Raw genomic sequence first — 17207 nt, 5'->3', positions numbered from 1 at the left:
TGGGTCTCATTTTCATCAGCTATGTAATAGGATTGAATTACATGATCTCTAAAGGCTTAAACTCTACTAGTTTTATTAGTGTAAGGAGTAGACCTATTAGATGTAAAGGACAGAGCAGAATTTGGAAGGTGCCATTAGTGGCTTTTTGGGACAGTTTCCATGGGTAAGACAGTTGCTTTGATTATCCTAAAGGTTTCAAGTTATAAATGTATTTTTTCTTTTTCTGTAACAAATTGGATTTACTTACCTCCCCCCCAACTTATGCTGAAAATTTGATTGCTTAAAAGTGTTGATATACATTAATTCCTCATTAGAATTGGATTGCAGTAAGTATTAAAAATATGCAAACTTTTGGGGCGCCTGGGTGGCTCAGTTGGTTAAGTGTCGGATTTCAGCTCAGGTCATGATCTCACAGCTCATGAGTTTGAGCCCCACATAGGGCTCTGTGCTGACAGCTCAAAGCCTGGACCCTCCTTCCGATTTTCTCTCTCTGTCTCTCTCTCTCTCTGCCCTTCTCCCACTCACAATCTCTCAAAAATAAAACAAAAAATTAAAAATAAATGAATAAAAGAGAAGTCAGCGTCAAAAGCATACAGCTCAGAGAGCATCCAGGAAGATTTATCTTCTACTGCTAATTTCCTGAATGAGTGTGATCACAGATTTAAGTATTTAACCTAGAACTTATCCCAAGCAACTACCACTTTATGGGCTCTTAATAAGTATTTGTGAATAAATATTGAATGAACTTTGCCTACATGAACTTCCATAATAAAACACAGTAGTCATAGAAGCCCAACAGTTTAGCTCATTACCTGGGAAGTTAGTGGCTCTGTATGGGAATACAGTTTCAATCTATTTACAGGTATCCCTTGAGCTTCAGTTCTTTGTGTTTCCGTTCCCTTATCTACTAAAAAAATTTTTTACATTAAAAAAAAGATAATGGCCCTCATTTCATAGAATTATTGTATTGTGAAGGTTAAATGAGATAAAACATGTAAAGGGTTTTAGCAATGCACCTAGCACATAACTGAACTAAATGATGGTAATTAAAATGCTTTGGCTCCCTGTGAGTGACTTATGTTATGTATAAGAAACCAGTACGCAACGAGAAGGTTGCACTGCTCAGGGATTGCTGGTTTGGCAGGCAATCATAGCTTTAAAACGTGTAAATTTCCTGAGCTTTAGCAAGGGTACATTTAAATCTCTAACTTCCACTCAGTATCAATCAATAGACAACACTTCAAGCATGTGAAAAGATACCCATTCCAAATCTCTTTCTTCCGACTCTATTTCAAAATGAACAAAACCGCATAGTCATTTATTTCAAAATGAATAAAATACAAGACTAAGCGGGCCCCACAAAAACCGGCTCAGCCCCGCCCGCTCCAGAGTCACCCGGGAAACCACCCCACGGCCCAGACGCTTCCAGATTGAATTAACGGAAGGGACCTTACGGGCGAGCATAGAGCCCAGGCGACGTGGGTGCCCAACACCCGCCTTTAAAAATCACGGGATGGCGGGTCGGCCCCGCAAGAGTCCTTGCCCACCGCGCCTCCACCCCCAGGGCCCGGGGCCAACATTCCCTGTAAACCCCGAGATCCCCGGCACAACTACCTCGACCGGCGCGCGGCGGGCAGCCTGCTACGTCACGTCGGCGCCGCGCCAGCCGGCAGGCCCCCTTCTCCACCTCCTCCTCCCGGCGCTCGCGCCGCTTTCTGGAAGGTTCGTGAAGGCGGTGGGCGCGTTCCGTTACCCGACCGGAATCCAGGTCCATCCGTCCACCCCAAGCCCACGCAGACCCAGCCAAGCTTGCCATGCCCGAGAACGCGGCTCCCCGGAGCGGGGCGCCCGCCGGGGCTGCCGGCGGCCGCAACAAAAGTGCCTATCAGGATCGCGACAAGCCGGCCCAGATCCGTTTCAGCAACATCTCCGCGGCCAAAGGTATCGCTCCCTGGGTCTGACTGCGGCCTTGCGGACTCGAGTTCTGCACTCTCATTCTGATTTTGGGTTGCCAAGGCTCATTTTCTGTTCCTTGAGATCTTGTCTTTCCAGCGGTAGAGGGAAAGGTCTCTCTGTGCAGGGACCTGTGCTGTTTTCTGCCGGTACTCCCCAGCGCCTCGTACGGAGATCGTTGGACCGGCCCCATTCTGGTCTTAGACCCCTGTTATTTTTCGTCCTCGGTCGCTCCGCACCCTTGAGTAGAAAGCGGCCGAGGCCCGCACGCTGCAGTCACTTGGGATCTGACACAAGAGCCCTGTCGCTTATCTGCTTATTGGTTCCACTGGTTGAATGTTGTTTGCACAATACATTTTAGTTTCTTGTCCTTGTAAAAGAACCATGTAAGTTAGCTCTTGGGGTAGCTAATGAAACGAGAATTTAGCGCTTAATTTGGGGCGCGGCCCTTTGTGTTGGGCTGTGGGGAAGACTTACTCGTCCCGTTCGGGAATATGGAAAGCTGGGCTCTGCTTTTAGGTTCTCGCTGCGTGTGCAACCAACCAAACAGGTCTAGAAATGTGGCAGGCATGTTGGTGTTTTCGTCTTACAGAATATTTCGGTGGGTAGTAGAAAGGAAGATCTGAGTTACCATTCTTTCCGTGGCCTTGTGACCTTCGACCTCTAGCCAGGGTTTCCTCACCCATAAAATTGAGGAAAATGTTCGCTCCTTTTTAGAATTGTGTGAATTAGGAGTAGTCGAGTTGAGATAGAAGAGTCTGGAAGGAAAAATGAGACCGAAGGCTTGGAGATCTTACCTAGTGTGTGTTGAGTATTGAAACACAGTATTCCAGACGTGAAAGGTGAATTTGTAAGGGTAGAATGGGACCAATCTTGAAGGGCGTGGTGAGCAGAGGCCATATGAATTATCGGTGAACCTGACCTTTTTAAATGAAGAGAACTCAGAACAGACACAACTTGTCTTTCCAAATCAGACAAAACTCAACACACTTGATTTAAGAAAGTTGCTTAAGTTTAGGTGCATTTTTGGTTTAATTCAGGGAGCCAGTTTATATTTAGATATTATCTATAAAACGTGCCCCCCTCCAAATTGGTTGATAATGTCAAAAAAAATTTAGTAGTATTCAGCATGAGTCATTTAACAGTCTGTACTGTGTGTCACACAGTATGTTAAACATCAGACAGTTTTGGAGATGTAAGCAGTCTAAAATCTTTTTTTTTTTTTAGTAGTATGTGTTTTCTAACATCTTGTGGGTGAATGTCAAGAGTTTGGGGTGTTTTTTTTTTCTTTCAGTAAATCTACCCGCACAATGGGGCTTGAACCCACTATATTCTACCTACTGAGCCAGCCAGGCGCCCAGAATGTGAGGGCATTCTTGAAGTGAATTGGACTGCTTGGCCATAATTCTTTATGGCCATGTGAGTACACTACAGTGGCCTGAAAGCATAATATTGACTGTATAATTAGGAACAGCAGCCTAAAATTATGAAATAATTGATTAGAAAATAATTTTTAAATTACAGCACATACTTACTCTGAAGATCTTTATTATTCACACAATAAAGGGGGAAGTATTACGCTGGTTGTGGAGTGCGCAGTGATTAGGGCACAATCTCAGCCTTGTGTATATGGGGTGAGGTGGTGTGTAAGGAAGGACAAGGTCTAATTATTTGTCTTAGGCTTGTCAGAGGAAAGGGGATTTGACTTGACTGACTGTTCATCACATCTAATTTTTCTTAGAAAATAGTAAATGGACTATTAAAATAGAAACATTCTAGGGACAAATAATAAGAATAAGTAACTTTGAAATGGTAGATTGCATATCCAGATATATTTCATAGTGTATTGATGTTGACTGAAAGCTAGGGTTTTAGTTTTGGGTTTTTGTTTGGGTTAAGATTTGGGCTTTTTGTTTGTTTTGGTTTATTTGGTGGCAGGGGTGAAGGGTGTCTAAAGGATATTTACTGGGCTATGTATATATAGTAGCTCCACATTAGTGAACAAACTCTTTATCCTCAGAAATTACTCTCTAAAGATGGAGAGACAGAATAGACAAATAAGTGGAATTACATAGCTTATTAGCAAGGCTTGAGGAATGGAGAAAATACAGTCTTCACTCAGACTACATTGTACTTATTTTGATATTTAGAGGAAGATCAGGTAAATCCTCCATTTGTTCTGTCATAGGTAGGTCATAAATATAATTTTCAGTGACTTTACTGACAAAGGGTGAAATGTCATATAATTCAAGGAATTACTATTTCCAGTAGATTAGTATTAATGAATTTTTTTTAGTGGGCACACTCTAAACAGTTGTATACTGTATCCTAATAGGGACAAAATGATCATTTGAAAGGAGAGGTACTTTGCTTTTTTTTAAGAGTCTTGAATTCTTCTGTTTACAGCTGTTGCTGATGCTATCAGAACGAGCCTTGGACCAAAAGGAATGGATAAAATGGTAAAAACCTGACTTACTCCATATATATTGAGGCTACTGTCCACACTGTATACTCTAGATAGAGGGTTAGGATGTGCTGCTTAAAGAACAAAAGTATTAGAAAGTTGCTTTTGAAAGTTTAGAAGAATAATAGATTGCTTTGGAGTGAAAAGGAGTTAACCATAATTCATATTTTGTTTGACATTTTTAACATTGAAAGTACGTCTGCCAGAGTAGTTGTCTGTTGTTTTGGAAACATGGAAAGTATAATAAGGCTATAGCTGTGAGCGCTTGATTTCACTGTTTTCTTACTGATAACTAACTGTGATCTTCTATGGGTCTGTAGAACTTCACTTGTTCTTCGACCTTGGTTGGCTGGTAGCATACAACATTTCAGTGGATTCCAGTAACTTTTGAGAAATATACCCTCAAATTCAGTGCTGATTGAGATATAAAATAAGAGTTAAAGAAACAGTATGAAGGATTGTCTTCATGATATAAGATCATTATTCCCTCTCAATATTTTAAAATCTGCCTCTGCTAGTAATGTTTGCCCTTTGTTGAGAATATGAAGAAATAAGTTTCTTTGTCAACTGTGAGAAGGGTATTCATTATGTTCATGATGCTCTCTTTTTTGGAGATCCATGGTATCATTTCTTACTATGGATATGAGCCCGGGAATGATAGTAATTCTATCTACTGTCTAGATTCCTTCACTTCAAACAAATAAAAAAATAGCTAATGCCGAGTATTGACTTGTAAAGTTAACTTTTTGCTGTATATTCTTAAGTTATTCTACTAACATAAAAGAAGAGAATTTGATATTAAGCTCAGGTGTAAGCTATGCAAACATAGGTTAACTTTTCTACTGAGGAGTTTTAAAGTTAGTAGAGCTTTTAGGGTGTCGTGGTCCAGTGTAAAGAAAACAATTTTTGAAATAGAGCTTTTTCAAAAAATGAAACTTTGCAGATTCAAGATGGAAAAGGCGATGTGACCATTACAAATGATGGGGCCACCATTCTGAAACAAATGCAAGTGTTACATCCAGCAGCCAGAATGGTAAGTATAATTTTAGATGACATGGGTGTTTTAAGTGTATTGCTTGATACTTGTAAACAGTTAAATGTGTTTATTAGATCACATTGTATTATTTAAGCATTGTGAATTTAATTTCTTTATGTTAAGCAAGCATGTTTTTAGGGTGCTTTGTGTGCCTAGCATTGTGCTCTTCAGTGCAAGGTTGTAATTCCTTGTCCACAGGAATGTGCCAGGTAGTTAAGGAAAAAGATAAAAACATGAAATGGTGTGAATTATTTGTTTAGTGGGTGTTAGTTGGAAGAGAGCAATGTAATCTTAATTTTGTGCAAAATAAATCACAAGTCTAAACTTATACTGTTTATTAAAAAATAATTACCCTTTCAACTAAGTGTGATGATGATTCCAGTGTCAAGTGAGAAATCACCATATCTATGAAAAGAAGTTCCTATCAGAAAGTTCTATTTAGTTACGGAAAGTTGACTTTTGAAGCAAATCAGATTATATTTAAACAGATTCAATTCGGATAAGCTTCCAGAGGACTCCAAACTGACACTTAATCATCTAGAATGCTTCGTTTTTTAGCTTCCAAGTCTACAACATCATTTATGCTTTCTGACAGAACCTTTTTTAATAGCTGGGGAAAAAAAATTTACAATAGTCTGAACTATTACAATAGACTAATACTATAGTCTCAACCAGAAATCATAATGTAATTTCTTATAGAGAGTATATAAGCAGAATTTTTTGTGTCACAAATATATTAGTCATTTTAAAATGAAACCTAAGAAATCAAGAATTTTATTGAATCTTACAGTGTTGATAATAGTCAAATTGTTTGTGACCCTGATAGGAAGGCCATTCGTTTTATATTTCGATTAGATGTTACTGGGTCCTCGCATTTCTCATTGAGCAACTTAGCACGTTCTGTTTACTTAGCTGGTAGAGCTGTCCAAGGCACAAGATATAGAAGCAGGAGATGGCACCACATCAGTGGTCATCATTGCTGGCTCTCTCTTAGATTCCTGCACCAAGCTTCTTCAGAAAGGTAGGACACGGGACATGTTTTATTACTAAATAAAGGCCAAAAGTTGTTAAGTAATAGGAGATTTGATAGTTGATTTGGAATAACAGATCTTTTTATTAGGAACTTTTAGTTTAATTTTTGCTGTTTATCATATGAATAAGAAATTTTTTCTTTTCCTTTTTAAAAAAAATGTTTTTTAATGTTCTTTTATTTAATTTTGAGAGATAGGGAGAGAGAGTGGGAATAGGGGAGGATAAGAGAGAGAGAGAGAGACACAGAATCCAAAGCAGGCTCCAGGGTCCGAGCTAGCTGCCAGCACAGAGCCCGACGCGGAGCCCGAACTCAAAAACCGCGAGATCATGACCTGAGCCGAAGCTGGATGCTCAACTGACCGAACCATTCAGGCACCCCTCCTTTTTTTTTTTTTTAAACCAGGTTTCATTTTGAATGGAACATGTTTGAATTTTGCTTTTCTAAAATAAGTTGTGATGGTATTGTTGATCTTAGGCTCTAAATGAGAACGGTGATTTGGGAGAAATAGTTCTACTGGTAAATAGTGCTTAATCATAGTAGCGACTCTTCTGTCATTTATTCTACTTCTTAAGCAGATTTGTGATGTTTTGAAAATTATAAAATTTGGCTTTGGTCTTAAATATCAGAAGTGCAGCATTGATCTGTTCCAAATTAAGTGGAAATAAATTATTAGCCATAATAGCAGCTAATATTGTTCAGACCATTTTATTTATAACTGAAGCCTCAGTTTAGATCGTTTAAAAAGTATATCTGCTTTGGGGCACCTGGTGGCTCTGTTGGTTAAGCATCCAACTCTTGATTTCAACTCAGGTCATGATCTTATGATTTGTGAGATCAAGCCCCACATCAAGTTCTACAAACAGCATGCAGTCTGCTTGGGATTCTCTCTCTCTTGCTGCCCTTTTCCTGCTCTTGTGCTCTCTCTATCTCCCACTCACTCATTCTCAAAGTAAACTTTCAAAAATTTCTTAAAATTATGACTGCTTTGAAATGATAATGGAAAGTTTCTATTTATAATATGTGTCAAGTGTTGTTTATATGTTACACTAACAAAATTTTAACAAACAGGGATTCATCCAACCATCATTTCTGAGTCATTCCAGAAGGCTTTGGAAAAGGGTATTGAAATCTTGACTGACATGTCTCGACCTGTGGAACTGAGTGACAGAGAAACTTTATTAAATAGTGCTACCACTTCATTGAACTCAAAGGTAAGATTAGTACTAAGGGACCAAACTTCATTAAGAATTGCAACTCCTATGTTGTGATTTTTGATGTTAAACAATTCATAAATGTTAGGTGTGGAGTGTCTAGGTAACTGAATGATTGGTACAACTAAATTAGTTCAAATTTCCTCCAAGGCTTTCAAATAAATTGTATCCCTATTTTACAAATGGGAAAATAGATGTAGTGAAGGTAAGTAACTAACCCAAGACCTATCAATAAGGGGTCAGTTGCGGAGGGGGGGGGCACCTGAATGGTCCAATCAGTTAAGTGTCCGACTTCAGCTTGGGTCATGATCTCACAGTGGTTGAGTTTGAGCCCCAAATCAGGCTCTCTTCTGTCAGTACAGAGCCTGTTTTGGATCCTCTGTCCAAGCCCCCCCCATGCTTCTGCGCTCTCATAAATAAGTAAAAAATAAGGGGTAAGTTGAAATTGGAACCCAGTACAGGTTTGCTTATCCATAGTCCCTCTTAACTAATAATCAGTGCTGCTTTTCTTAGTTTTCAAATTTGAAGCACTGATTTTTTAAGAATTTCTTGCACATTTTATGCTAATTGTTTTCTGTCACATTCTCTTCACCCCTCCCATATTTTCCCCGTTTTTTCATCAGCATTATATCGATACATTCATTTTATTTCGATGTTAAATGGGGGAGCTTAGATAGTGTTAGTCACATACATGATATTGTTGAATGTCCACAGTTGTAGTATGGAACCATAGAATAGCTTGATTACAAGCATTAGTCCTAGAGTCTAGACTGCTTGGGTTTAGTGCTGGGTTCATCACTAGACTAAGCTGTGTGACTCTACGAATTTCTTCATCTGAAGATTGAGTGAGTATATAAATGTTAAGGGCTAAGGTCATTTTAGATAAGAATCGTCTACATAAAGTTAACTTGGCTTTTGGATTTTCTATAGAATTATTAGTAATTCAAACAGTCTATCTACTAAATTAATAAAACAGGAAAGCAAGTGTACATATTTTGTGCCCTTGGTGACTGACAACATGAGTGGATAAGATATTTTGTATGGAATGTCTTCATGTTTCGCTCTCCCTCTGCAACCCAAGAAAAGTAGCTAGGATCACCTCTTGAAAATCTTTATCATTAAAGAACGAGTATTTTCTTTCTGTTGTGAAGCTAACTGTATTATTTTTTTAATTCTAGGTTGTCTCTCAATATTCAAGTCTGCTTTCTCCAATGAGTGTAAATGCAGTGATGAAAGTGATTGACCCAGCCACCGCTACTAGTGTAGATCTGAGAGATATTAAAATAGTTAAGAAACTTGGGTAAGTAAGTCTGATTTTAACTTTAGTGAAAATTAAGGGGTCCCTGAGTGGCTCAATCAATTAAGCATCTTGTCTGTTGATTTCAGCTCAGGTTATGATCTTATGATTCATGAGTTTGAGCCCTATGTTAAGGACATCAGCACAGAGCCTGGTTGGCATTCTTCCATCTTCCTCTCTCTCTCTGCCCCTCCCTCACTTGCTCTCAAAAATAAATAAACTTTTTAAGGAAAAGTTAATTTTAAGAATTTGTATTAATATGGGAATCTCAAGAGTTTATATCCTTTTTTTTTAATGTTTTATTTATTTTTGATACAGAGAGAGACAGAGCATGAGAGGGGGAGGGGCAGAGAGAGAAGGAGACACAGAACCAGAAGCAGACTCCAGGCGCCCCAAGAGTTTATATCCTTTTATGATGGCAAGGTAGTGGTGTGATCAAAGTTCAGGATGGGGGCACTAATAAGTGTGACTCCCATTTTATTCAACTAATGATTTTTAATGTATTAGTGATCTATTTTTAATAGTTATTTCTCGGGGTGCCTGGGTGGCTCAGTCAGTTAAGCCTCCGACTTCGGCTCAGGTCAGATCTCACGTTCTTGGGTTCGAGCCTCGCATCTGGCTCTGTGCTGGCAGCTAGCTCAGAGCCTGGAGCCTGCTTCCAGTTCTGTGTCTCCTTCTCTCTCTGCCCCTCCCCCTCTCATGCTCTGTCTCTGTCTGTATCAAAAATAAATAAAACATTAAAAAAAATAGTTATTTCTCCCAGATTTTGTTTGGCTCACTGTATTTTTTTTTTAATGTTTATTTATTTTGAGAGAGGGCATGGAGGGAGAGGCAAAGAGAGAATCCCAAGCAAGCTCCATACTCAGCATGGAGCGTGACCTGGGCCCTCGATATCGTGACTGTGAGATTATGACTTGATCCTAAATCAAGAGTCAGACGCGCAACTGACCCAGGAGTGACCTTATTAGCAATCTGTTAAACTTAACAGATTTCTACCCCCTGTTAACTATCTCCTTATTTTCTTTTTTCTTAGTGGGACGATTGACGACTGTGAGCTGGTGGAAGGGCTGGTACTTACACAGAAGGTGGCAAATTCTGGCATAACCAGAGTTGAAAAGGCTAAGATTGGGCTTATTCAGTTTTGCTTATCTGCCCCCAAAACTGATGTAAGTAAGAGTCAAATGAAATTGGTTCCTTGTTCGTGTGTTTTAACTTTTTAATAGTTAGAGTTTTGTTTGGTAATATAAAAAAAATACTGATACTACTAATAAAAACCATAGGTTTCAAAATAATTAAAAATGAGGGGTTGCCTGGGTGGCTCAGTCAGTTGAGTGTCTGACCAGCTCAGGTCACGATCTCGCAGTTCTTTAGTTTGAGCCCTGAAGCAGGCTCTGCTATTAGTGCAGAGCCTACTTTGGATCCTCTGTCTCCCTCTCTCTGCCTCTCCCCCATTCTTTCTCTCTCAAAAATAAAATATTAAATAAAATTGAGACAAAAGTAGAAATTGTTGATGACAGACATGATAAATCTTTAACTTCAATTGGCTGTCATTGAACTAAGTGCCAACCCTCATAGATGAAGGCAGATAGCAACAGAGGCTATGTAAGAAATAGATTATGGAAAAGATTTCTAGGTTCTTTCTAGGTTTCTGAGAAACTTCCACCCACAATATAGCAACAGATCTTTTGTCCTACATTATCACAGATGAAACTAAGCCAGATTACTATTTATACTCTAAAGGAATGTTTTTAAGTGTTTTCATATTTTTTATTCATAAGTGCCATTTCCAAAAGGGGGTGGTTGGTTGATCCTTTCACTTGGTTCAGATTTGTTCCCATTTTACATTGTATTGTATTTTATGTTTCTTATTTAATCCTGTGTTTCCCAAAAGTTTAACCCGTAGAAAAATTGTTTTATACACCATTGATTAACAAGATTTGTCCCTGGTACCTCCTTTCAGCATACCAGTTTTTTTTGTTTTGTTTGAATAACAAGCCATAGAGTAAAAAGGATCTAACTGAAGTTATTTCAGGCATGCACATATCTGTATGAAGAAAATTGACATATTCATAAAATAGGACAATCATTTTACAAATCCCAAAAATGTACTGGCAAAAAATATAGACAGCAAGGTGTAGAGATGAAAGTTAAAGACCTGAGTTATGGTTGGCTTGTATTCATCTTCCTAGATCTTTTCTGGGTGTGCCTGTATGACTTCTTACTTGGTATGATTTTGGTTGAATTTACATGATATGTGATATTTCCATTAAAAGTCTGTCTTTCACTAAAAATCTCCTAAATGCAAAAAAAAACCCCAACTCTTACAAGGCAATTGATTAATATGTTATTCTTTTTCTCAACAGATGGATAATCAAATAGTAGTTTCTGACTATGTCCAGATGGACCGAGTGCTGCGAGAGGAGAGAGCCTATATTTTAAATTTAGTGAAGCAAATTAAAAAAACAGGATGTAATGTCCTTCTCATACAGAAGTCTATCCTGAGGTGTGGGGCTATTTCTTTTGTTCACTTTTTTTTTAATATTTATTTTTGAGAGGGGTACCTGGGTGGCTCAGTCAGTTAAGCTTCCGGCTTCAACTCAGATCATGTTCTCACGGTTCGTGGGTTTGAGCCCCGCATCAGGCTCTGTGCTGACAGCTAGCTCAGAGCCTGGAGCCTGCTTCAGATTCTGTGTGTGTGTGTCTCTCTGACCTTCCTCTGCTCGCTCGCTCGCTCTCTCTCTCTCTCAAAAATAAATTTTAAAAAATATTTATATATTTATATATTCATTTTTGAGAGAAAGCATGTGAGGGGGAGGTGCCGAGAGAGACAGAGGATCCGAACTGAGCTTCATGCTGACAGCAACGTGATGTGGGGCTCAAACCATGAGATCATGACCTGAGCTGAAATCCAGCCTCAAAATGACTGGGCAACCAGGCTACCCTCTTTGTTCACTTTTTTTTTCCTTGATCTTTTGTTCTCTTTTTAATGATCATTTATTTTGGATCTTTAGCAATTGTAAGAAACATTGAAAGTGAGTAAATCACTGGAAATCTAGGATGAACCTGCATTGGTGGGACAACATTGTATTCTGATAATCCTCTAACATAGGTTGTCTTCCCATTGTGATGATTTAAGTGTGTGTGATATACAGTTGACCCTTGAACAACTTAGGTTTGAATTGTGGGCCCACTTAAATGTGGTTGGGATTTTTTGTTTTGTTTTTTGTTTGTGTTTTTTTTTTTACAGTGCTGTAAATATATTTTCCTTGTGGCTCTTTTTCTTTAAGTTTTTGATATTTATTTTTGAGAGACGGAGCGCAAGTCAGGGAGGAGCAGAGAGGGAGACACAGAATCCAAAGCAGGCTCCAGGCTCTGAGCTGTCAGCACAGAGCCTGATGCGGGGCTCAAACTCATTGACCGTGAGATGACCTGAGCTGAAGTTGGACGCTTAACTGACTGAGCCACAAGGTGCTGCCCCCTCCCCCCTTGTCTCATGACCCTGAGATCAAGAGTCACATGTTCTTCTGACCGAGCCATCTAGGTACCACTCCTCGTGGTTTTCTTAACATTTGCTTTTCTCTAGCTGTACTAAGAATACAGTGTAAGGGTGCCTGAGTGTCTTAGTTGGTTAGGCATCAGACTCTTGATTTCAGCTCAGGTAATGACTTAACAGTTCGTAGGTTTGAGCCCGACATCAGGCTCTGTGCTAAGCGTGCAGTCTTCCTGGGATTTTCTCTCTCTCTCTCTCTCTCTCTCTCTCTCTCTCTTTGTCCCTCTCCTTGCATTCTCTCTCTCAAAAAAAATTTTTTTTTAAATACAGCATTTACTACATGTAACATCAAAATATTAAGTGTTTATGTTTTCCGTATGGCTCTGATCTTCAAATTAGTAATAGTTAAGTCTGCGGGAGGTCAGGACATCTGGGTGGCTCATTCAGTTGAGCATACAACACTTGATTTTGGCTTGATCGTGATCCCAGGGTTGTGAAATCAAGCCCTCTGACAGGCTCTGAGCTGAGAGTGTGGATCCTGCTTGAGATTCTTGTCCCTTCCTTTCCCCCAGCTGCCCCCTCCCTTGCTCATGTATACTCTCTCTAAAAAAGGCAGGGGGAGTAATAAGTTATATGTAAATTTTGGGGGTTGTCTGGGTGGCTCACATGGTTAAGTGTCCAACTCTTGGTTTCAGCTCAGGTCATGATCTCACGGCTCATGAGTTTTGAGCCCTGTCTCATACTTTGTGCTGACAGTGCAGAGTCTGCTTGGGATTCCCTCGCTTTGCCCCTGCACAGCTCCCCCCTCCTCCCCCCCCCAGTACAAATAAACAAGCTTTAAAACAATTTTTTTTTTAATCAAATGACAAAATAAAAAGCAGTTGAATGGCAAAATGGTTATTTTAATCTAGCATTGACATATTCCCTGATTTTTATTTCAGAGATGCTCTTAGTGACCTTGCATTACATTTTCTGAACAAAATGAAGATTATGGTGGTTAAGGATATTGAAAGAGAAGACATTGAATTCATTTGTAAGGTAAAATATTCCTAACATCTGTGTGAAAATATTGTTGTAATCAGATGTCTTAATTTGTGGATTGCTCTTTTTTCTAGACAATTGGAACCAAGCCAGTTGCTCATATTGACCAGTTTACTGCCGACATGCTGGGATCCGCTGAGTTAGCTGAGGAGGTCAATTTAAATGGTTCTGGCAAACTGCTCAAGGTAACAGTATTACAATAAAGCTTTTTATTTCTCTGGATATTTTGTTTGTTTTAGCCTTTATTTTAAATACCTAATTTGGAGTTTGTATACTAAAGATTACAGGCTGTGCAAGCCCTGGAAAAACAGTTACAATTGTTGTTCGCGGCTCTAACAAATTGGTGATTGAGGAGGCTGAGCGCTCCATTCATGACGCCCTTTGTGTTATTCGCTGTTTAGTGAAGAAGAGGTAATACAAGTTACTGAGTAATATTTTGAGCATTAAATTTCTTCATTTTGACTGTTCAAGGTATAAATATTTACTAGAATTACCTTTCTGTTGGATAAAATAACCTAAAAATTTGTGAATTTCAGAGCTCTTATTGCAGGAGGTGGTGCTCCAGAGATAGAATTGGCCCTACGGTTAACTGAATATTCACGAACATTGAGTGGCATGGAATCCTACTGCGTTCGTGCTTTTGCAGATGCTATGGAAGTCATTCCATCTACACTAGCTGAAAATGCTGGCTTGAATCCCATTTCTACAGTAACAGAACTAAGAAACCGACATGCCCAAGGAGAAAAAACTACTGGTATTAATGTCCGAAAGGTAATAATTTAGTCTTTAGTTACTGTAAAAAAAAAAATGTTGATTACAATGTTAAAAGCTTCACGATCATCTGTTAAATGAAAAACTTTCTAATTAAAAGTTATCTTGAAATTTGGGGCACCTGGCTGGCTTAGTTGGAAGAGTTTGTGACTCTTGATCTCTGAGTTGTGAGTTTGAGCCCCACATTGGGTGTAATGTTTTATTTATTTTAAAGAGAGAGAGAGACAATGTGAGCAGCGGAGGGGAGGGGGGGACACAGAATCTGAAGACAGGCTCCAGGGTCTGAGCTATCAGCACAGAGCCCAGTGCGGGGCTTGAACCCACGAACTGTGAGATCATGACCTGAGCTGAAGCTGGACGCTTTACCAACTGAGCCACCCAGGCTCCCCAACGTTACTTTTTTTAAAAAAAAGTAATCTTGGATTTAAGTATGAGACCTGCAGATTACTTTAGGCCATTGAGTAAGAATGAAGATGATGCCTTAATTGAAAAGCATTCTTTATTATTCTGGTATTGTTCTGGTACCTAAGGATCGTGTAACTTTTAGTTTGTTACTTGGTCTGTGCTTCAGTTTCCTCAGTTGTAAAAACAAAGACAATTTCCTCAAAGGCCTATTGTGAGGATTGAATGTATTACCAACTAGAAAGCTCTTGCTAAGGTGCCTGGCACAGAGTAAACGCTATGTAAATGTTAATCATTGCTGCTGTTGTGGCCAGCAGCCAAGTATGGTTGTGGAGGGTAAACACATACAACCATAATCATTTCCCCTTTTGTATTAATGTGTCTTTATTGAAGAGACAAATAATATATAATGGAAAAAAGAACTGAACATCCATGGTAATATTTTCTGAATGGTACAGAACTTCAAAGGAAGGGTGCTGCCTGGTTAAGGAACACTTCATGAAGACACAACTTTGGTTGGTAGGAAATGAGGAGATTCAGGTGAAGAAGCAAATACTTTACAGGGAAAGGGTCCAGGAAGTTACTCATGTTGTTTAGTGGGTTATATGTTGGTGATACACTGGAATTTAAGCTTGGGAAACTTAGGTAAGAGCTAAATACACCTTTTAGTGTTGGGACAGGTATGGGGTGAGGTTGTTTTTAGTCCAATACTTGGGAGCTACTAATTTTTTTTTTTAATCAGAAGCTAAGATGATGAAAAGTATGGCCATCATAAATTAATGCAATGATCTTGAAAGAAGGGCGACTAAGATAGTGGCAATAACAATTTAAAAGTAGGAGTTGAGAGAGATGTAAAGGCAGAGCAGATCAGATTTGGCCAAATTTAGAATTAGGATTCAGGGATGGTTTGAGCATTAAAGATTTTATTAAGTTTTTAATTACTATGATTAATTTTTGCCTATTTTTAATTTAATAAGAGTTGTTTTGGGGTTAGGATTGGGAGGATCTAGCATTAATTTAATTCTTCCAAATTTTAGTTAAATACAACCTATAATATAGAGAAGAGCTTAGTAGAGAGTACTTTTGACTGGAGTAGGGTAAAACTAGGTTTAAAAGGGCTTATTAAGTCATATTGGTAACTGTAGTTGGTAATGTAAGTAATAATTACAGATACTAAAAGCAGTTTGTGCTATTTGGCAGGGTGGTATTTCCAACATTTTGGAGGAATTGGTTGTCCAGCCTCTGTTGGTTTCAGTCAGTGCACTGACTCTAGCAACTGAAACTGTCCGGAGCATTCTGAAAATTGATGATGTGGTAAGTATAGATTGTGAATTTCTCTACAAGGTCAGAAAGGCATATTTTTTAAAGAGTCTTGGGAAGGGAGCAGGGTAGTAAATGATGTTTTGTTGGTCATCAGGTGATAACAGTTCATACTTAGTCTTTTCTTGCTTATAAAAATAGGAGTGGTTTCGTGATTGCCCTAAACTAGCGTTAAAAATTTATCATTACAAGTTGTGGAACTCAAGTTTTTTTCTTGTCAGGTAAACACTCGATAATCAGATAACCCTGGCCAACTGATACCATCACAGCCACTAACAGTATGTCTGGAGTGGAAGATCACCTTGGTGTTCCTTGCTATTTGGAAGATTGTTTTCCTCTACAAATTCCCAGGCCTGGTCTTCAGTTGGCACTTGCTTGAAATTGTTTGACACAATTTAATTAAAATATTAAATGTTTTCTTTCAAAAGACAGATTAATTTATCGGCCCTTCTCAATAGTCTGTTACTTCTGATACTCTTGAAAAACCTATATAAGAAGAAAATGAATTCACATTCACCTGTTGATTCTTTGAGGTTGCAATCCTGAGTACTTTACGTTGTTTGTTTTAAACAAGTATTGAGAATTTTAAATGGCCCAATATGCTCATCACTCTGATAAATCCCCATTTACACAAAAATAGCAAAGTCTTATATATGCCATTTTAGAAGTTAACAATGTAAGAAGATACAAAGTGAAAAATGAAAAGTTCTCTTTACCATATCATCCTAATCCCTTCCTCCAAGAAAACCATTATTGTGATAATTGGGATTCCGTTTACAAATAAAACCATACGCATATGTGTATCAAATCTTATTTGTGCAGAGGGATTAATATATCATTTCTTCAGTGATTTATAGTATCTTTCATTGCCTCTGTCGTGATACAAGCTTCATCTCTTGCCATGAATTATGTAGAATCTTCAAACTACTCTTTTCTTGCTTTGGCTCTCTTCCAATCAGTTCTATACATTCTAGTGATTTTTAAAAATACGTTAGGCATTCCCATGGCTTCTGACTACCTTTGGATAAAGGCCAGACTTTTGATGTAGACCATAACTCGGGCCTATACAATCTGCTACCAGTTGGCCCACCATCTCCTGTGTTGTATTTCACAAAGATTATTATGAATACAGCTGGGGCCCTCAATAATTTGTGGAGAAATAATTGCAGCCAACCAGTATGAAGTTTGT

General features: G+C 38.7%; 1 protein-coding gene across 1 annotated transcript; it reads left to right on the top strand.

Moving 5' to 3' along the window:
* Positions 1–1681: 1681 nt before the first annotated feature.
* On the top strand, positions 1682–16826 carry CCT4 (chaperonin containing TCP1 subunit 4). The gene is made up of 14 exons (XM_029937447.1): positions 1682–1941; positions 4360–4412; positions 5361–5450; positions 6366–6474; positions 7555–7697; positions 8876–8997; positions 10028–10160; positions 11358–11497; positions 13426–13522; positions 13600–13710; positions 13806–13936; positions 14062–14296; positions 15899–16012; positions 16240–16826. Exons 1-14 carry the CDS (start codon positions 1815–1817, stop codon positions 16252–16254), a joined length of 1620 nt encoding a protein of 539 aa, XP_029793307.1. The 5' UTR covers positions 1682–1814; the 3' UTR covers positions 16255–16826.
* Positions 16827–17207: the final 381 nt, after the last annotated feature.

This window comes from Suricata suricatta, chromosome 4 (assembly GCF_006229205.1).
Source record: "Suricata suricatta isolate VVHF042 chromosome 4, meerkat_22Aug2017_6uvM2_HiC, whole genome shotgun sequence".
In the NCBI taxonomy this organism is placed as follows: Eukaryota; Metazoa; Chordata; class Mammalia; order Carnivora; family Herpestidae; genus Suricata; species Suricata suricatta.
The sequence above is the reverse complement of the archived record's forward strand: the minus strand, read 5'-3'. Positions and strand labels throughout refer to the sequence as shown.

Coding starts and splice junctions, on each gene's coding strand:
- CCT4 (XM_029937447.1), top strand. CDS start 1,815: ATGCCCGAGAACGCGGCTCCCCGGAGCGGGGCGCCCGCCGGGGCTGCC. Junction 10,161..11,357: donor TATCTGCCCCCAAAACTGAT/GTAAGTAAGAGT, acceptor TTTTCTCAACAG/ATGGATAATCAAATAGTAGT. Junction 13,523..13,599: donor ACATTGAATTCATTTGTAAG/GTAAAATATTCC, acceptor TCTTTTTTCTAG/ACAATTGGAACCAAGCCAGT.